Source organism: Rattus rattus, chromosome 6, assembly GCF_011064425.1.
Source record: "Rattus rattus isolate New Zealand chromosome 6, Rrattus_CSIRO_v1, whole genome shotgun sequence".
NCBI lineage: Eukaryota > Metazoa > Chordata > Mammalia > Rodentia > Muridae > Rattus > Rattus rattus.
This window is the reverse complement of record NC_046159.1, coordinates 35,252,720-35,275,147: the sequence shown is the minus strand read 5'-3', so window position 1 is coordinate 35,275,147 and position 22,428 is coordinate 35,252,720. Positions and strand designations below refer to the sequence as shown.

Sequence of the window (22,428 nt, the reverse complement as noted above, 5' to 3'; positions counted from 1 at the left end):
GGGAGAGAGGAGAGATATGTGAACAAACTTCTGCTTTCCTTTAGATATAGTATTATGAAAGACCAGACAGACAATAGATAGATAGATAGATAGATAGATAGATAGATAGATAGATAGATAGATAGATAGATAGATAGATGGACGGATAGATCGATAGGTGGATGGATGGATGGGTGGGTGGGTGAGTGAGTGAGTGATTGGATGGATGGATAGATAGATAGATAGATAGATAGATAGATAGATAGATAGATAGATAGATAGATAGATGTAGAGATAGAAATGTCACGAAAATCAGGCTTAGTGGGCTTATTTACAGTAGACTGAGCAAAGGATCACTTACCTAAGTATAGATGAAAGGTTACTTACAGGTACATTAGTAACTGATCATGAGTGAGCACTTATAAAGCTTTATCCCTGAACTCTCCTGCCCCCTGAATGATTCTCAGGCTGCTCAACTTGTCACTTGGCTGTAGAGTCCCCATTTATAACCGTGGGGATGGATCCTATACATTTTGCTATAATCCCTAAATTTGTTAGTTTTGTTTACTTTTGTAATTTTTTCAGAATCTTAAGGAGCTCCCCTCTGAGGGTCGATGCAAAACACTACCCAAAGAGAGAAGATCATAGGTTTTGACAGATTAGGACAATCCCTGAATGTTTCATAAGGATTCAGCATTCCTCACTCCCAGTGGTTGCCATCAATATTGGAACAGAACCAAATATCCAGTAGGCAAAGAGCCAAGAGTTAAAAAGTAATAGTTCACAAGTAACCAGGACTTCAAAGTTATTTGTAGTTGCCTGTTGTGGTTCAAATTTGAAATGCTCTTTATATGTTTTTCCCTTCAGAATTTAGTATGCAGTTTGTGAAGCTATTTTGGCATATCTTGAAAACTATGAAAGGATATAGGTTACCATGTACAGGTTCACAGGAGTGTATTAGTCCTGGTCATGCAGTGTCACTATCTTATTCCTCAGAGGTAGCTGTCCTCTGCCACAGTCATGTTTGGCTGTGACGGATTGTTCAAACACACAGGGTCAGACAGACAGAAACCTCTAAACTGTCTACCAACATATCTCTTCCCTCCCTTAAACTGTCTTTTTCAAGCTATTTTACAGCTTCCCAGTGACATAAGCAATAGCCATAGTAGGAAAATACAATTTAACTGATCTCGATGGTTGTTGGTAAATGAACTCCCTCTTTGGTTCTCTATAACAAGGCTACAGTTTTCAAGTTCTGTTAGTTTGACAAATTTAGTCCTAAGTCTTCCCCGAGCTTTAAGCATGTTAATGTATCTGGTGACTCTCCAAGAAAGGTATAAAGCCTGAAGTATTTTTCCAACAATAAAATATTTCATTACCACAAACAGTTCTATTATTTTTCAAAGTGTTCTTTCTGGGATAAATGTCCATATTAAAGCATGCTTGAAACTGTTCTTCAGTATTATTGGACTGAAATCATTTCATAGTGTGAGTTTATAGTGGTCATAATACCTCCAATATTGCCTTTTGTGAGTACTATAAAAACAGGAAAGATTTGCAAAGTATCATGTTAGAAAATTAATACTAAAGAACGAATAGGCTTATAAAAAGAAGCGAGATGGCCCTGTTACACAGTAAACACGACCTTATAGCATCTGCAGGATGCTAAGATCTAATTGGTGAACTTGCTCTAAAGTTCTCTTAACACTGATTTCTGTTTTAAAATTTTGTGATAAAAAGTTGGAATAAGGTGAAATGTATAAAGTATTATTTCACATGCATAGATAAAAGCCAGTGAGGAATTAATGGAAAATGAAAACAGTCTTAAGAAGCAGCAAAACAAACTGGCTTCACTGAGACAGAACCTAAAATACACTTAACAGTTACTCAAGAGGGGTGAGAGGGATAGCTCAGTAGTTAAAAGCTCTGGCTGCTCTTCTGAAGGATCCAAGTTCGATTCCCAGTACCTACATAGAAGCTCACAAAAGCAAATAACTGCAGTCCCAGGGATTCTGACGACTTCTTTTGCATCATCATACACTAGGCATGCATGTGGTACCCAGATGTTCATGGAGACAAAGCACTCATGTAAAATATGAAAAAATAAACCTCCGTGAGATAAACATGTAAATACAATTGAACAAACTGAAAACAAACTCAATTAAATGATACCTTGTACATCTCACTTTAAGTAAGGTTTCTGTCCAAGATAATTTTTTCATCTTTTTAAAAAATGTCAGGTTGGGGATTTAGCTCAGTGGTAGAGCGCTTGCCTAGCAAGCGCAAGGCCCTGGGTTCCGTCCCCAGCTCCAGAAAAAAAAAATGTATTATGTCATTAATTTGCATCCCAAATGCTGCCCCTCCCTCATGGTCTCCCCTGAAAGAGTTCTTCCCCAGCCATCTCTCATCTTCACCTCTGAGAGGGTGGCACCCCTCTGGGTATCTCCCCACACTGGGACATCAAGTTTCTGCAGGATTAAAGGCACATCCTCTCCTACTGAGGTCAGACAAGACAGCCCTGTGCTACATATGTGCCAGGGGCCTAGGACCAGCCTATGTATGCTATTTAGTTGTGGCTCCTCCTCTGCCAGCTTCCAGGGTTCCAGGTTATTTGACACTGTCGGTCTTTCTGTGTGGTTACCATCTCCTTCAGTTTCCTTTCAGCCTCCCCCTAACTCTTTCACAGGGCTCCCCAACTTCACTCCAATGCTTGCCTATGGTTATCTGCATCTGTCTCAGTCAGCTGCTAGGTAGAACCTCTCAGAGGACTGTGATGCTAGGCTCCTTTATGCAAATACAGTATAGCATCATTAATACAGTGAGGGACGGTGCCTACCCATGGGATAGATTCTCTGGAACTGGAGTTACAGATGTTTGTAAGCTTCCGTGTGAAATGAACCTCAGTCCAATGCAATAGGATCAAATTTTCCTAACCAGTGAGGTATCTTTCCTTTCCAGAATATCTTCTCAAGCATGATTCAGCAATCAGAACTAATAAAGAAAATATTATTGTGAAAAAATGAATAACTTTTTTATCTGGGAAAAGATACATCAAAGAAAAATGAAAACTATAGGAAATGTTTGCAATTTATTTCTTATCTGTATAGTTAATGAATCTTTCTAAAAAATCGAGGAGGAAATGAGAATTATTTTTTTTGTACCTGTTGTCTAGATTGTGAACAATTGCCATTCTTTTTCATACTGAGATGTTAGAATTTCCATATGAGGAAAGGGCAGGTATTGGGCTATAGCAATGATGCTGTGGGTAAAGTATTCACTGTGCAAGCCTAAAGACCTGAGTTCTAATCCTCGGCATTCAAATAAGAACTTAAGCATAACCGTGTGCCTATCTGTAACCTGAGAGCTATGTGGAACAGAGACTAAGGATTCTCTACAGCTTGCTTGTTTCCAGCATACTATTCAGTTAAGTGAGAGGCCCTCTCCAAAGGAGTAAGGCAAAAAGCGTGAGAATAAAATATAACCTGACCTCCTTGGGTCTCTGTTGTGTAGCTATGTGTTTATATGGCACAAACACACACAAATAAAAAAATCATAAATAAAAGAGGTAGTTAGAAATTGTCCATCTATAACTGATAAATGAATATTGAAATTTTGCAGTGTCTTCTGCTACTGTGATAGGGAGGAAAGAAAATATTCCCTGTCTGTAGTAGCAAAGTAATACAGCTCCTCTAGAGGAGATGTGCCAGTCTAGATAAGCAATAGAGATTAATTTACCCTTGCTAAAGCAGTCCCATGTTTCAGAATCTACCTTCCAATCAAAAATTGGTCAAAAACAGTGCATGCACCCCCAACCCACAGCAGGGCTCTTCATTACACTGTGTGTTGTAAATCATTTGCTGGATATGTTCTTAGGGCATTCCTGAGAGCATTTATAGTTCTTATGAAGTGACATAAATTAATAATCATTGCACTATCATTAGGAACTAGAAATTTACTTGAAAGGAAAATTAGAGAAAAGAGTCAAAATTTGTAAAACTCTTTAATTCACCTTAAAAATAGTACACAGTTTTGGATGATTTTATCTTAACTGCAAAAAAGCCTACTCTACATATAGTTGACAACTCCAGTGGCAAGCAGGGAACATGTTTTATCAACATATGAATGTAGCTTTATAATTTAATAAATGGTTTACTGTATGAAATATCAATGTGTACTCATCAAAGGGAATATACAAATGTAGATAAACATGCTAAATTTTGGATATCTTTTATGGAGATTATACTTTACATTATACTATTAAACATTTAATCTGGGCACAGTGGATCACATCTATAATCCCAGCAGTTTGGAAGTCAAGATAGTAAGATAAGCATGAGTTCTAGACTACTCTGGCCTACATAACACTAGATTGATTATTCTAGGATAACTGGAGCAACAGATTGCAAATCTAGATTTAAAACTCCGACATATGGAGAAAACAATTAAATATTCGAGAAAATTTCTCAGTTACGAGACCTAAAAGTTATTTTAACACAGCATGTATTATGAGTCCTCTGTGTGTTTTCAGAAAGAATATTTGAGGTGATGGAATTTATACTGCTTCATTACAGCACAAATGTGCTCTAAGACAGAATAAGAAATGTTCATGTCAAGTAAAACATAGTCTTTGGATACCTATTTTTCATAGAAAGATGAGAGTCATGATATCATGTGCTTAGTGAATTTATAATTTATCTACCTGTTGGTCAGTAAAATATCCCAGTAAGCAAAGAGACACGCTGCATATCCTAATGAGTTTGATCTCTATGCCCTATGTCATGGAAGGACAGAATCAACTCTTGCAAGTTGTAGTGACCTCTGCCTACAGGAGTACACACACACACACACACACACACACACACACACACAGAGAGAGAGAGAGAGAGAGAGAGAGAGAGAGAGAGAAATATTCATGTATATACACAAATACATATATGAATATAATTAAAAAATAAAGTCATCTGTTATATAATGTATTCATTCCTCCCCTTTTAAAGAAAGGGTCTCAAGGTTGGCTTTAAAATCTTGAACTTTCTACCTCTACTTCCCAAGCTGGGTTTACAAGCACCTCCCAACAACCTGAGCTGGATATATCATTTAATTCATAGATCATTTAGCATCTGCTAGATGTTCAATGTTGTGCTTTGTCATAGAGATAGAAAGGATACAAATAGTGAGGAAGACCTATCCATAGTCTTATAAACACTGCCACTAAGGATAAAATAGAAGTTTGCAATGTTTAATTTGATTGGTAGGCAAAGTATACTAACTTTGCACTTATATCTGGAATAGAAAATTCCATCATGAAGGGCAGAAGCCAGGACAAAGGACTTCCTGGCAAAGGAAGCCAAAGAATGTATGCAAAGTCAGGGGTGACACATATATGGAAGAAATGGGAAAAAAATGATGTGACTTTGTATCTCCTGGTGATGTCAGAAGCTATCCATAAAGTCTTACCAACATAGTTGGATAAACATGAACTGGACAAGAGAAATACCAGGAGACATGCCAAAGTAGATGGGGAAATACCACAAGACCTCAATTCTACACAAAGAACTACAGGCAACTAAGGAATGCTGGCAGCAGGAGAAATAGTCTTCTCCAGGGAAAAGTACAGAAATTGCCTATCCAATACCAAATGGTCATCCCTGAAAATACATATATACAAGTAAGATTATGCAGATTGAGTAGATTGTATTTAGGAATATAAATATATACATATATGCATTTAACAGCATATCATGTAAAAGGAGGCCATGAATTTGAAAGAAAGTTGGGAGAATGATATGGGAGGGTTTAGAAAGAGAGAAGAGAAGGATATAATTATATTATGATCTCCAAAATTAAAAAAAATATGAAACTTACAAAATGAACATCAAACTTAGAGAATCTGAGTGGCATTTCCAATGTGTATGGTATCTGGATCTTTGTCAGCTGACACCATGATTGGGCAGATGGGGCAAGCTGAAGAATGACAACCTCTTCCCGGGTGGTCAAGGGAAGAGGGTTACTTCATATTCCGTGGGTGGTGGAGGACTGGTGAGACATCTGAAAGAGTCTTCAATGTTGTAAGCTCCGGCATTTGCAGAGATAAACATGGAGAATGAATCCTAGAATGGAGGCCTCTAGCCTCGCATCCTGATGACAGATTAAGGGAGGATAAAACCCAAAAATTGGCAATGTGTCCAAAATGCTGTGGATTGTCTGAGGTAGAATAGGTAAGACTGTTCTGTACATTCCATCTCTCTGTGTGACAGTAGGGAGTGAAAGAAAAATAATGAGCAAGTTTTCTGCTCTGACTACCTGAGTCTCTAGTAATGAACAGAATGGGCACGGGAGCACACCAGGAATTCAAGTTTGGGAAGGATAATGAGGTCAGGCTTGAAAATTTGTCTGTTACTATCTGTCATGTCCACATTGTCCCTTACAGAGCAAGAAACCATTAAAGATGTTAATATACAACTCTCACCTCTCATCGGACTAAGATAGAAGACGTGAACCCTTTGGTGCTGGGGAACATGCTACTCCATGTACCATGTTGGCTAATGACAAAAGCCATCATGACAAAAGCTCCTTTAAATCCCTGCTTCTGAGGCACACCTAATAAAAGAGTCAGTGCGACAACCTCCAAAAGAAAAGTAGAAAAATAAGATATGATGACCAGAGGTGGCTATGTGGCTTGCATTTTTAACTTCTGGAAAATTGTTATCATCATGCATGTTCAAAAGAAAATGAAAAGGTACAGTCTCCCTCAACGCCGATCTGTGTGTGTTTCTTGTTTTAATGTGCAGGACAGGAGCGAATTGGAAAAGACTCCAATTATGAGCAGGAGGGTAAAGTACAGTTTGTGATCGATGCTGTCTATGCCATGGCCCATGCTCTTCATCACATGAATAAGGATCTGTGTGCTGACTACCGCGGAGTGTGCCCAGAGATGGAGCAAGCAGGGGGCAAGAAGTTGTTGAAGTACATCCGCAACGTTAACTTCAATGGTAAGACTCCATGTCCAGAATGTTGGCCGTGCTCAGCAACTATCTCCTATTTCATAATTTACAGAGATTATAGGATGGCTTCACTATTGACTTAAGTAAGATCAAAACCTGGTTAATTATATAGTTTCAAGTGTGGGAAGGGTGAAAAATGAAACTTAGAAAAGAAAGTGAAGGACTACATGGTAGAGGGATGTGGTATCGTCTTAGTTAGGCTTTCTCTTGCTACAACAAAACACTGTGGCCAAAAAACAAGTTAGAGAGAAGAGGGACCATTGGGCTCACACCACCATATTGTATGTCATTATTGAAAGAAGTCAGAAAAGAAATCCAAATAGGGCAGATCCTGGAGGCAGGAGCTGATGCAGAAGCCATGGAGTGGTGCTGCTTACTTGCTTGCTTCCCCTGGTTTGCTCAGACTGCTTTCTTATAGCACCCAGAATCGCCAACACGAGAATGGTACCACCCACAATGGGCTAAGCCTTCCCCCATAGATCACTAATAGAAAAAATGCCCTATAGCTGGATCGCATGGAGGCATTTTCTGAAATGAGGCTCCTCCCTCTCTGTTGAGTCTAGCTTGTGTCAAGTTGACACAAAACCAGTCAGCACAGATATGTCCTTTTCTTAGAAGCTAGGTCTTTAAATGCAGCCATCTCAGGTTATGATTTACCCTAAACTACAAAATCCTGTTGTGATAGATTACCTAAATGAAATTAGTGAATGTAAATGGAGAAAATGAATAAATAGCAAATAGTACTGGACGCATGGAGAGCGGTCTCAAATAATACTTTTCCTATAGTATGAAACTTTTGATGTCTTTATTCTTTGTACACAAATTTTAAGGGATTAAATCAAAATTCAATATATGTGCAATGCAAAATTCAACAGAGTTTGTAACAAATAATTCTAACTATATTACAAGTGACCAACATAACAACAATAAAAGCAATTAAGAAAAATATGTATAGACATTTGGGGAAATAATATGACTATGATAGACTAGAGACAAAAATTACCATATTCAGGCATTGCACACAGAGTTAGGATTTCTAATGCTGTGATATACCACCAAAACCAAAGTCAACTTGGAGGAATAGGGTTTATTTAGATAATATTTCATAGAACAGTCTACTATACAACTAGGTGATGGCAGGAACTCAAGGCAGAAATCTGGAGGCAAAGACTCTATGGGAGTGCTGCTTACTGACTTGTTCCCTATGCTTGCTCAGCCTGCTTTCTTGTAAAACACAGGAACAGCCCCCAGGGCTTGCATCACCTTCAGTGTACTGGGTCCTCCCATATCAATCATTAATCAAGAAAATGCCCTATATGTTAGCCTGCAGGTAATAAGATGGAGGAAACTTCTCAACCAAAGCTCCTTTTCTCAGATAACTCTGGTTTGTGCCAAGTTGACAAAAATCAATCAAATAAACAGCAAAAGTAAACAGAGCACCTAGTAAATGTGCATTTGGTGGACATTCATAATTCTGATGGTAGCTTATGCATAAAATAGAACTGAGAAAATATTAACTATACTGTTTATAATGAGAAGTGTGTTGTTGAGGGAAATAAATTAATGGAAATTATATATGATTAAAATTTCAGAATCAATGTGAACTCATGTAATATACAGAGAGGTATCAAAGAGATACAAAAGCAGATATGCATATGTATGATGTAGAGGTCAAAAAGTGATTGATGGCATCTCAAAATGAGTAAGAATACCTAGCACTAAGGTCTTCCTAGAAATATGAGCTTCACACCAAAGAATCAGAACTCCCTTCAGAAATATAGTTATATATATATATATATATATATTTAGGTAAATAAGTAAATATCTAAAGAGGCTGACACTTTAAAACTACCCTATGGCAGGGACCATTCTATAACTCACATCTCTTTCCAATCTGCTGTAAAGAATTCAGCCTTCCTTTTGCATACTTACAAAGATTTCGCCTGTTCTTCTTGTTCTTAAGCATGGCTGTACTTCTCCATAGCTTTGGAAGGAAGGTTCATTTACCCCTAGGCACTTTTCTGTAGATCATTAGAGCACAACTCCATAATTCTGATCTTCTGAGTCATAAACACGTTGTTTTAGTTAATGGAAATAATATCTGGAAAGTGTCACAACTTCTCCAAATAGGTAACCACTTGTGGTGAATGGGAGTCTGGTGGGAGCTAATTTAGAGAATTTTCACTCCTAGTCACCTTTTCCTGCATCATACACACATGCAGAGACCTGAGTACAATCACATTCTGGTTGTGTCTATGCTGATTAATAGTCCTAAATGGGAATATTTCCCAGTGTAACGTTAAAAAGTTTGGGCTATAAAACTATGAATCACTGTATAATTAATTAATTAATCTAATCAATGCTACACCTTTATCTAGACTTACTGATTCCTAGAAAAGAAATGAGAGTCAGAGGTATATTGTGGAAAAGCGACACCTCAAATACTTTTGCTTTCCTCCTTAGAGAGTTGAGACGTGGGTTCAATTTATTTGAATATGTCTCTCTGTGATTAGTCTGAAAGGATGTTGTAGAATTTGTAAACTATAAAGTGAAATTGATGACTGAGTGGCCTTTTCGGCATATTTGCACTGTAAACAACAAACTTTAGTTTGTTCTTTGTAGTATCTGCCATACTGGAAACAAAGCAAGATGCTATACTCACAGCTAACGGTAAGAGTTCTGGTAATATACAAAGCTGAGGTTTTCATGACAGCCAGTTATTTATACAAATAATTCCAAGTTATTTTTGCTGATGCAATGGACCAAGAAACAGCTATCAACACTGGCCTGACCAAAGTGTAGAATCCATGCTCTCTTGGCTTTAGGATTACGGGTTAGGGAGCCCGTTGAGCAGAAAGATTATCAGAATATGAGCAACTTCAGAAACTCAGATGCTACATGGCATAAAAAACAGAGAAAAGAAAACTTTTTGGGTAAATGCTTTGATGCAAAAAATAGTTATCATCTGATCATCAGAATCCTCAAAGCGTCTCTGTTCTGGAAGAAGGGTGGTTTCTGTCAAACACTGAGGTCCAGCACAGATTTCAGACTTGGCTACCTTCTGAACGACCATGTGTTCCCTGCTCCATGTTAGATCATAGACCCTCTGGTGTCCCTCTCCCTCTCCCTCTCCCTCTCCTCCCTCTCTCCACTCCATTTCTCTCTATATACAGTCGATTAAAAAATGTTCAACATCTTTAGTCATATGGGAAATGCAAATCAAAACAACCCTGAGATTTCACCCACACCAGTGAGAATGGCTAAGATCAAAAAACTCAGGTGACAGCAGATGCCGCCAGAATGTGAGTAAGAGGAACACTCTCCATTGTTGGTGGGATTGAAGATTGGTACAACCACTCTGGAAATCAGTCTGGAGGTTCCTCAGAAAATTAGACATTGAACTACCTGAGGACCCAGCTATACCTCTCTTGGGCATATACCCAAAAGATGACCCAACAAATAACAAAGACCCATGCTCCACTATGTTCATAGCAGCCTTATTTATAATAGCCAGAAGCTGGAAAGAACCCGGATGCCCTTCAGCAGAGGAATGGATACAGAAATGTGGTACATCTACACAGTGGACTATTACTCAGCTATCAAAAACAATGACTTTATGAAATTCATAGGCAAATGGATGGAACTGGAAAATATCTTCCTGAGTGAGGTGACCCAATCACAGAAAAACACACATGGTATGCACTCATTGATAAGTGGCTATTAGCCCAAATGCTTGAATTACCCTAGAAGCACAGAACACATGAAACTCAAGAAGGATGACCAAAATGTGAATGCTTCACTCCTCCTTTAAAAGGGGAACAAGAATACCCTTGGCAGGAAATAGGGAGACAAAGTTTAGAACAGAGGCAGAAGGAACACCCATTCAGAGCCTGCCTCACATGTGGCTCATACATCTACAGCCACCCAATTAGATAAGATGGATGAAGCAAAGAAGTGCAGGCCGACAGGAACCGGATGTCGATCTCTCCTGAGAGACACAGCAAGAATACAGCAAATACATAAGCGAATGCCAGCAGCAAACCACTGAACTGAGAACGAGACCCCTGTCGAAAGAATCAGAGAAAGAAATGGAAGAGCTTGAAGGGGCTTGAGACCCCATATGAACAACAATGCCAACCAACCAGAGCTTCCAGGGACTAAGCCACTACCCAAAGATTATACATGGACTGACCCTGGGCTCCAACCTCATAGGTAGCAATGAATAGCCTAGTAAGAGCACCAGTGAAAGGGGAAGCCCTTGGTCCTACCAAGACTGAACCCCCAGTGAACGTGATTATTGGGGGGAGGGCGGTAATGGGGGAGGAAGGGGAGGGGGAGGGGTTAGGGGGATGTTGGCTGGGAAACCGGGAAGGGGAATAACAATCGAAATGTAAATAAGAAATACTCAAGTTAATAAAGATTTAAAAAAAAGAAGAAGACAAAGAAAATGTGCTAGACTGTGCCCTTGCCCTTACAGCACTCCACACATACACCAATGCCTTATAGCTGTAGGGAAGTTCAATAGAACCTTAAATAATTCCTTTATCTGTGCCTTTTTGGCTTGTAACTCCTGGCAGGTAAGGTAAGCCGAGCTAGATCACATGGTTTAGAGCTACAGTTTATGCATCTAGGAGTTTTAAATTAAAAAAAATATATAATGAAAAAAATAAAAATTCTTTAAGAATTAGAAACTCCTTTTACCCTATTAGAGTGGAAAGCTCTCTCTCTCTCCTTGATACCTCTCTCATGGTAGCTGTTATGAGGATCTCTCTTGTCATGCTCTTAGTACCCTAGTATAAGACTTTCTCACAGTTGCCTATGAATGGAAGTCTGTAACTTTCCTAATAGCATTCCTGTGGGAGCTGCAGACGTGCCTCCAGAGTTAGAGTCCATAGTGTTCTTTCAGAGGTCCCAAGTTCACTTCCAAACACAAGTGTTCAGTTGTTCACAGTTCCCTATAACCACAGCTCCAGAGCATCCAATGTTTTCTACTGGTCTCCAAGGAAACCACGCTCAGATGCACAAATACCCCCACCCCTTCTCCCTCCCTCCCTTCTACACACACACAGAGAGAGAGAGAGAGAGAGAGAGAGAGAGAGAGAGAGAGAGAGAGAGAGAGAATTTAAAAATAAAATTAAATTTATAACCCCAAAGTTCTTGTGAAGGTAATTCACTCTCCTTCCTGTGATCTCTGATCCACCCTGACTGGTAGCCATCTTTGTCTTAGTGTTCCTACATTATGGTCCTGACTCCTTGTAGAATCTCTGCAGGTAATAACTCCTCCTTGATATCTTCTTTTCTCTTCTCCGAACCTTTTGTTTTATGGTTTTCTCTTCCAAGAGTCTATTTAAAAGAGTTCTATTTTCCTTTTTAATAAGTTCTGGGATAGGTACTGTCAAAGGAAGTGTAAGAGGGAGAAAAAACAGCCTGGAACTAATAAGCCCATTTCAGAAGGCCAAAGCTACACAATACACTATTAGAAATCATTATTTAGAGAAAGTATCCATGTCCTCTGCTATAATTTTTAACGTGGATTTTAATAGGAATAAAAAAAGGTATGACAAGAATCATTTCCCTCACAATGATTTTGAGAGGAGAGAAAGATAAGGCCGTCTGTGTGTCCGGTTCTGATGAAGATTTTGCTGATGATCATGAGATTGTTTGGAGCTCCAGGCCTTGGCTGTGCTTTCCCTCTCCTCTCTGAAAGTGCAAAAGGCTCCAGCCATATAAAGAAGAGAAGGTGCAGCAGTCAGAGTAATGCACAAGAGGAGTCAGAGCACCGAGTGTGAGAGAAAATGGTGGGCAGCTGAATAGCAATGCCTTGCTGCACAGTGATAAGGTTCTCATTTCTCACTAATGACATGCAACATCAAATTTCGTCTTTTGTCTTTATATACGTGGATTATTTGCTAAAAGCAGGATACTAATGTTGAAAATTTCCTGTCGAATCAACCGCCCTTGATTGCTGCTGTTTGATAAATCTGTGTGACAGCAATGAAAGTGGGGCAGGAGCTATGAATTTAGAAAGAGCAACTTGGGGTGCATCGAAGGAGCCGAACAGAGAGGAGGGAAGGGAAGGGAATGAAGGGGAAATTTTGCGATTGTATTATATCCTCAAAGGATATTTTTAAAAAGAGTTGTGTTGAAGTGTTTTTATGGTCTCTGGTGGTTCTATCTAGATAATACTTAGACACAGTGGAATGAAGTGGTTTCTTCAGCCACAAACCATTGACTCAAATTTGTGAGAGCAAAGTAGTATTCACCAGCTTCTAGTGCCCATTCCCATTGTTGGCTCCATACTGTTGTTTGGGAAATAGAAAAAGATCCTTGAAGTGGGAAATTTCTAATTGGATCTCAGGAGAGCAACACGAGTGTACTGGAAAAAGCTTCAGTCTGGCTAATGAAAGCTCCATGTTATTTCTGGTCCTGAAATATAGGGAAATGATCACTGACAAAATAAAAACTATTCAAAACTACTCAGGGGAGATAGCTCAGGAGTGAAGAGGGCTTACTGCTCTTGCAGGAAAGCCAAATTGAGTTTCCAGCACCCACATTGAATGGCTTTCAACTGCCTGTAACTCTAGCTCCAGGGAATACAACCCCCTCTTCCAGTTTCCATGTACACCTGAACAAATGTTGCCTATAGTCACACGAGCACACCCATGTGCAAAACTGATTTTCTAAAGCATCACTGTTGGATGACTGTCATTTAGCGGCACAGGCAGAAGTGCATATACTGTTGGGTTATTGAGTTAAGTACACACTGTAACCCTATGGAAAGGTACCCTTAGTGACAGTTAGCTGAAATTAAATAATTTGCTAACATCACAAAGATATTTAGAGACCAATCCATAATTTAAATCTATCCTCAAAGATTAAAAATAGTTACTAAGTTTGCTTTTGGTTTCCTCACTGAACTTAAACATCTTTTTTTTTCCGGAGCTGGGGACTGAACCCAGGGCCTTATGCTTGCTAGGCAAGTGCTCTACCACTGAGCTAAATCCCCAACCCTGAACTTAAACATCTTAATTGTAATGAGGAAGTTGAGTGTTCTGTGTCTGTCAGTTGTATTTTTGGATTCCTACCTGATGCCATCCCCAAATGTAACAAGCTAATATCTTCAACAGTACACATATGCCTAACTTTGGTTTTCTGTTGCTGTGATAATGACCATGTCTCAAAACAAATTAGAGGCAGAAAATTTTATTTCAGCTTATAGATCTCAGAACATTACTGAAGGAGTCCAGGGCAAGGAATTAAGACAGGAATCTAGAGGCAGAAACTTAGGCAGAGGCTACCACTTAGAAATATGGCTTACTGTCCTGCATGCTCACTCACACTAAACTACTTTTCTTATACAGCCTGGTACACCTGCCCAGGAATTGTAATGCCTACATTGATTAGTCATGAAGAAATTGTCCCAGGTTACACTCACAGGACAATGCAATGGGGGGAAATTTTTCAACTAAGGCTCCCTATTCCTCGGTGTTTCAACATTACCCACAGGTTAGCCATTGCAGCTAACAAGATCTGCAATATGAAAGAATTCCACAGGTTTTCCTGGGCATCAATAATAGTGAATGCAAGGCTGGGTCCTTCTGCCAACTGAATGAAAATCCATTTCCTTCAATATCCTAGATTCTGGACCTCATATCATGTGTAATTCATGTATCCAGCCACACACACACACACACACACACACACACACCCCACACACACTCCCTCCCTCCCTCTAACCTTCCCACCACCCCCCCCCACACACACACACTGCCTTTGGCTCCCTGTCTCTCTTCCATGTCGACTGATATAAGGACATTAAGTCAACTCACATTATACAAAAATTTTTCGCCATGTATAACCTTAAACTCTGCCACATCATAAAGACCACAATAGAACAGAAATGATGGGACCATTTTTTTTCCCATCACAAGCTGTGATTCCTCTTTCTGATAACTGGCTCTGTCATAAATTTTGCAATTGGTACCCATAGGAAGGTGTGTGCTTTAGAAGTTCCTTTGTCCTAGCTAAGATGTTATATCATTCAGCACGGTGCCACACTAACCCAAACATTTGCTCTGGCTTTCTGGATCCTTATTATGGGTTTGTCCTCAGTATTTTGTGTTTGCTTGTCTAATCATGTGTTCTCGACATCCTTATTTCCTTGAGAAATTGTTTATTTTCTATCGGCTTTCTATAAATTAGAAATAATAAAAACAAGAAATATTTTAAATGCATTCAGTGCAGAATTGCACATTAAATAAATTATTTTGCTTACTTATTATGATTGTCATTTTTGAAGTTATTCTTTATTGACTAAAATGCAATCTTAAGTGGAAACCAAAATAAAAATTGCCCTCATAAGTATTGCAATCACAGTTTGTAGCAGAGTGATATTAAAAAGTTTGTTTCTGAAAATTAATAAATAGATTCTTCATTACTTAGAAGAAGAAAGTCTTAGAATGAAATGCTTCTGAAAGATCAGGAATAAAGCCATTCAAACAAAGAGACAGATCATCTTCCTACATTTTGACACCATGGAGCACACTCTGTAGAGATAACCTACCATGAGCTGAAGAGGACATTACATATCATCTTACTATTGATGAATTCTGGTATTTTCTTGTCTCCTTCAGGTAGTGCTGGAACCCCAGTAATGTTTAACAAAAATGGGGATGCTCCAGGGCGTTATGACATCTTCCAATACCAGACAACAAACACCACCAACCCTGGTTATCGTCTCATTGGGCAGTGGACAGATGAACTTCAGCTCAATGTAAGTCTTGATTGATCCTCTTCTTCCTTGGTATGATAAGCATTTGGGTATTAATTTGCTCAATTAGATGAGGGTTTTCTGTTAATGTGCTTCTGTACATATAGAAGTGAGTGTGCAATTGGTCCAGGTTTCATGAAGAGCTGATAACCATGCATCCAATAATAGTGTAATAACGATAATTACACAGTTGTGTGCACTGAGTTTTTACTTCCTTTTACATACATTTATTAATGTAGTTGGGGGAATACATGCATGTGTAGGTCAGATGACAATTTGCAAGAATCAGCTCTCTTCTTTCACTATGTGGGTTTCTGAGTTCAAACTCAAGTCTTCAAAAGTGACAACAAATGCCTTCGCATGCTGAGCCATCTGGAGGGGCTGACATTGAGTTTGTACTCTAGTCTTCAATTCTGTGAAGTCCTTCCTTTAATCTGACTCAAATTCTTAATGAGTTACCTGTTAAACAACTCTAAAGATTCCTCATGAATGGAACTGTGACCTCTTCCTTTCTCACTTGATTATAATAAGGATTTTTTTAAATGATCAATATCAAACTATTTTATGAATCATTATGAACATTTTGTGTGCTATCGCCATCTTTCTATAGAATGTGACCTTGAGTGAGCATATTTATGTTACAATTAAAGACAGAGAACATTCACTCTTACCCCATCATTACATCCACTTTTGATCCTTGAAATGGGTTGCCTGAAATACTTGCAAACTTGGGTTGGGGTAGACTACACAGAGGACCATCTGCTTTACTCCGTCTCTGACTTAGATATTGAATTTATCTAGAAATACCTTTGCAAGTATCCACATCATCATATTTTACTGAATATCTGGGTGTACTATAGTTCAGTGATGTTGACACATAAAGTTGATCATCATACTCAATGTCTTATCCAGTCCTTTCTGTATCTCATCCAAAGGGGGAAACTATGCCCTTGGCCTCCCTCAGTCTGTACCTCAAGGAGTCACTGAAGTAATGAATGAAATACAGGATGACGCACACAAAGTGGACTTCTTTTGGGGTCATGAGTACCACACGTGTGGTCATCCAGGAAGAGAGATATAGAGTCAAAGCTGTAATGTCTAGGAAACTCACAGTCAGAAACAAAGATGACAGATGAATTGAAGTAATTGTGGAGTGTGTTTGACAGTTTCTAAAAAACAATGAAAAGTAAAAAGTAAAAAAAGAAGGTTGTGAATAGAGGAATTGGTGAGAGCACCACTGACTGGTTATATAACTCACGTGTTGCCCTCTGTTGAGTTTACTTACATTTGGATGCTCTCCCTCTTTAAGGACTGCTATACAAATGGCTATGATCCAGTGTCCATTAGCACGTGCCAATCATGACTAAAGACACATGCCAAAGAGGCATCTGAAATCATGCCAAATCTAAGACACACTAAAGTTATATTCAAAAACAATAAAATAAAACAAAATAAAAGGAAAGGAAAAGGAAAAAGAGACTCTAAGAAGGTAAATCTATGATTCAGTGATCAAAAGTTAGATGTTTATAATTCTAGAGTTTGCAAATTCGGGCAAGATGACAGCCGGTCTAAAGCCAGTCTGATCTACAATAGTCACACTCTTGTCTCAGAAGTCTTAATAATAATTATGATAATCATAATCATCATCATAGTAATATTAACAATAAGAAGAAATTCCAAGAGCAAAATCAAAGCAGTGTGTCGTGTCTTTTTCCATTGGTGTCAGTGATACAAATGCAGTTGTGCAAGACTCAAGGTCTGTAGTATGTTGACCTTTGGAGAAGTTTATTATCACACCTAGGAAAAGGGATTAAATAGTTTTATTGGTGTTTCTCAGAATACATGCTTTGGCACCAATTTTAAGTTTCTAGCAGGTGTGACTTTTCCATGTACATAAGAATTCTTTTCTGTTCTATATCAGCTAAGGAATGATTTGGGAGTTCCTAAGCTTGCTCATTCTGTTTTCTTTGAACTGATTCCTCATCAGAATTATAAGCCTCTGCCATTTGGCAAATTGTTATTCTTTTGTCCCTTATATGTCCTTCCAATGATAAATACTGTGTTAGGTAATGGGTAGATACAGAATGGAGGTAAAACATAGGCAAGCCCACATCACACACAACTGATCACACAGCATGCAGCTATATTGTATACAATCAAAGAAACATGCATGCAAAAATTCCAATGTATGATTGAGAGATAGTAGGAGGGAAGATGCTTGAAATGGGAAGTGAGGAACCTAAGGGATGGAAACCCACCACTCTGAGAAATATGAGTAAGAAGGCAGATTAAAGGGCTTAGCAGGGGAGTGTAGCCACTACAGAATAAGAGAGACAAGGTCATAAAAGCTATCAGATTCACATGTAGTCATAATAATGCAGTCACTTGCACACCATGGGAAAACTGCCTAATTTTATTTTCGAGATAGCTTAAAATCTACTAAATGGAAAATTAAGCAAAGATGTGACTACATAGAAATTAAAGATATTTTTAAAACTACTTTAAAGTTTTAAGAATAAAAATCACTTTGAGAGGCTGGAAAGATAGCTCCATGGGATAAAGTGCTACCTGCACAATCACAAGGTCCTGAGTTCAATTCCCAGCACACACATTAAAAACAAAAAGTAAATGTGGAGGCAGACATTTTTTTTACCCTAAAATTTAATAATAAATTACAAATGATTGGCCTGTTATGTGATTGTTCCCAGGTACATTACTTTGATTTGAATATTTGACTCTCCAAAGCTGTTTCTTTAGTTTTTTTTTTTTTTTTTTTTAGGGGGGTGGATTTTTTTTTTTTTTTGTTTGTTTGGTTTTTTTTGTTTTTGTTTTTGTTTTTGTTTTATTAACTTGAGTATTTCTTATTTACATTTCTATTGCTATTCCCCTTCCCGGCTTCCAGGCCAACATCACCCTAGCCCCTCCTCCTCCCCTTCTCTATGGGTGTTCCCCTTCCCATCCTCCCCCCCATTACCACCCTCCCACTAACAATCACGTTCACTAGGTGTTCAGTCTTGGCAGGACCAAGGGCTTCCCCTTCCACTGGTGCTCTTACTAGGCTATTCATTGCTAGCCCAGGGTCAGTCCATGTATAGTCTTTAGGTCGTGGCTTAGTCCCTGGAAGGTCTGGCTGCTTGGCATTGTTCATATGGGGTCTCAAGCCCCTTCAAGCTCTTCCAGTACTTTCTCTGATTCCTTTAACGGGGGTCCCATTCTCAGTTCAGTGGTTTGCTGCTGGCATTCGCTTATGTATTTGCTGTATTCTGGGTGTGTCTCTCCGGAGAGATCTGTATCTGGTTCCTGTCGGCCTGCACTTCTTTGCTTCATCTATCTTGTCTAATTGGGTGGCTGTATATGTATGGGCCACATGTGGGGCAGGCTCTGAATGGGTGTTCCTTCTGCCTCTGTTCTAAACTTTGGGAGGCAGACATTTGTAATCTCAATACTGGAAAAGTAGAGATAGAAGGATCCTCATGACTCACTGGCTAGACAACCTAGCATAGTTGGTGAACCCCAGGTTCTACTGAAAGACCATGTCTCAAAGAGCAAGAAAGACATCTCCAAAAGAACAATGCTAGAACGTGACCTTTTACCTTCTCCACAAACGGCTGCTGCCACACACACACACACACACACACACACACACACACACACACACACACACACACACACACACACACACACACACACACACACACACACACACACACACACAACCCTATCATTTTGGACAGATATTAAATTGGAAAGGGGAAAATAGGAATGGAAATCAAATACAAACCTTTTGCTGTTCTCAGAACACAATAGAGGAGGGCGTAACTAAACCACTTTCAAACCACTCTCAAACTTTACTGTTCATGAGAGCCATCTGGAGGCTCATAACAATCTAGAAAGTGGGGCCCATCCCCTGTGTTTGATTCATTAGATCTAAAGCTTATGCAGAACCAAATGTTTCCCTTCCCAAGACATCCCCAGGGAGCGCTGATGATCCTTTGAGAATCCCTGCCTGAGAATTCTATTTGACCATAAAAATGAAGCTAAATGAGAGCTGGAAATGTATTCCTTAAAGGGGTGTGTGACTCTGGGCAATCTTTAGATGAGAAGGGATGCTGAGAGTGAGAGGGGTGAAATCAAGGATGACAATTATTTGGAAAATTTAAATATGTGGGGGTTCCTAGATCTGTAAAAAAGAGATGAACAGGAAAATGGGTATGGAGGTACAGCTACAAAATTGTGTCCATTTCCAATCTATAAATGGCTTAAAATTACATTGAGATAGAAATGAGGAAAAGAAGGACTCCCCCAGGCCATGAATATCTTATTGAAAATGATACCATTATTTTCTGCTATTCCATACAAAACCAAGTTTAAAATAGTATATCCAGTATGACTAGAAAATCGAATCAACCATATTCTTGGGATATTTGTTTGGTTCTGGGAAGAAGATTGGAGATCTCTGACCTGGCATTAGATGGACATTTTTTATTATACTTTATGACACTAAGGGTAGTGTGTTAGGTTGAGAGGGTTGGTCACACAAATCTCACATGAATGTCTCGGTTTACTCTTGGGTTGCATGAGAAGTGTAAGAGTGGGTATCTAGGGCACACACAGGGCCATTTTGACAAGAGTGACAGATGGTAAATTCAAATGACATGGCCATTGAGTTATGTTGTCTGAAAAGGAGGTCACTGTGTTGAAATGTTTCATTGTTGACATGAATTTAATCATTGGAAGGAGGTGGTAAAAACAAAGAGGAATTCTAGTACACACAAAGAACAGCACCCTGCACATCTGGAAATTCAGAGCCATGATCCAGGTGTCCCATCCTGTGACTAGTCTCCTGCCTAACATAATTTGTTCTCGTTGTCCTTTTTTGTAAAGACTATTGTGATTCAGGTTTTTTATTATTTTCCTTTTACACTGCTAGTGTGAAATTTGAGCAAGCACTGCTATCTGTTCACTTTCTTCTTTTCAGTGGAACAAAGCAAAGCATTTGAAATAACGGTTCTACTTCTCAATTACAAAGACTCAAGAGTGCTCTTTCAATCCCCAGCTACATCTTTTCTAGCAAATGAAATTTTTAGGAGTGCTTCCTCTGAGGTCAGTAATTGCAAATTAGTTTCTGAGCCAATGAAGTTTTCAGTTTTCAGCATCCCACTGCTGCAGACCAGGCTGCCCAGCTTTTCAGGATGTGGTTTTCCTGAATGTGGGTGCCACGTGGTGTGCCGTCTACTACAGAGTTTCTCATGTGCCCTTCCTACCAGTATTGTAGCTCTGAGACTTTATTCTCCTGTAGCTTAATAAGAGATGACTGCATGCTATGAAGATAGAGTATTTCTGCATGAACAACAACAACTACAAAATTCTGCAGAAGGGAATTAGGAACAAAGAAATCATTTACTTGGCAATTGGGAAATTCCTAAAGGAATAAACTTGACTCAATTGCTCATGTTTCTACTGTGCTGTCATAAATTAACTGCAAGGGGAAAAATGGAAAAGTACTGGGTTGGGCAATGATAGTCCATGAGGATGCTGGAAAAAGCAGGGCTGGGTCCCTGTGTTCTGAGAGCAAAATTTCAATGAGTAGTTTATAATATACTTAACACTTTTTAGATGACACATAGTTATTGGTTTAAGGAAACCTATCAAAGTGTTTTAATTGATCAATATCTTGAAGTGTCATGATCTCGTTTAAAGATATGAAATAAAACATTCTTGACAATGAATAATGTAGTGCTGTTTAAGAATTGAAAAAGATATCAAGAAGGAAGAAATAAATGAGTGTACTTAAACCTTTTCTATACTTGTGGTGAAAGCAATATGTGAACTATTTGTTATAGAAACACAAATGATTGCCTTTTGCTTCAAAGCAACTTTAATAGGTATATATATATATTCTGTAATGTTAATAGTAAAGAGATGGAAAAGGGATATTTGCCAACTCCATCCTGGAACCCACTGTTCTTTCCTTTCTTAAAGGTAACTTTCTTTTTAACAGTATTATCATTAACTTATCTGGAATTAATAGAAAATTCATACATTTCCATACTGTTAATCATGGACATTGATGAAATACAAATAACAAAAGATTAAAGTATTGTTTTTTTTTCTTTTTTAAGATTCATTATTAGTTTTTATGCATGAATGTGAGTATGTGCACCACAGAGGGAAGAAAAGAGGGTCAGATCATCTGGAACTGGAGACACAGATTATACCTGAATCAAGCTGGGGTCTTTTTGAAGAGCTGTGTATTCTCTTAACCACCAGCCACCTCTCTAGCTGCCATTAGTGCTAGTCTTAATGGGCTATTACCAAAAGGTTAGATGACTTATAGAGGAGGCCAAGGGTATCTTGCTGGGCCTCCTATAAATAGTTCAAGTTATCATAAGGCACCCTCTTCTTTGATACAGCAAAATAACTTGGGGAGATCCTAAGCATTATTGGGATTTTTCATTTTTCTATTATTTTCATTCTATTGAACTTACAATTAATACTTGGATATTCAAAACTCCAAGAGTTGATTCCAGGTTGGGATTATGTTTTATGTGTGATAAAATGTCAAGCATTATGATTTTGTTAATTGGTATGTAAATCTAGGAAGAGTGGAGAAAGGATGTTTTTAGCACCCATTTTTCCTGCTTTATCCTCTGTTTCTTCATGAATGGTTTGAAA

General features: G+C 38.7%; 1 protein-coding gene across 3 annotated transcripts in view; it reads left to right on the top strand.

Moving 5' to 3' along the window:
- The window catches only part of Grm7 (glutamate metabotropic receptor 7), an 808,808-nt gene that overhangs the window by 550,351 nt on the left and 236,029 nt on the right, over positions 1-22,428 (top strand). For 2 of the 3 annotated variants that reach the window (XM_032905985.1, XM_032905983.1), the window contains exons 6-7: positions 6,771-6,971; positions 15,617-15,756. In XM_032905985.1, coding sequence (XP_032761876.1) covers positions 6,771-6,971; positions 15,617-15,756 — 341 coding nt within the window. Of the gene's footprint in view, positions 1-6,770; positions 6,972-15,616; positions 15,757-20,731; positions 21,590-22,428 lie in introns of those variants that run through there. The other variant, XM_032905984.1, reaches the window with a different exon arrangement.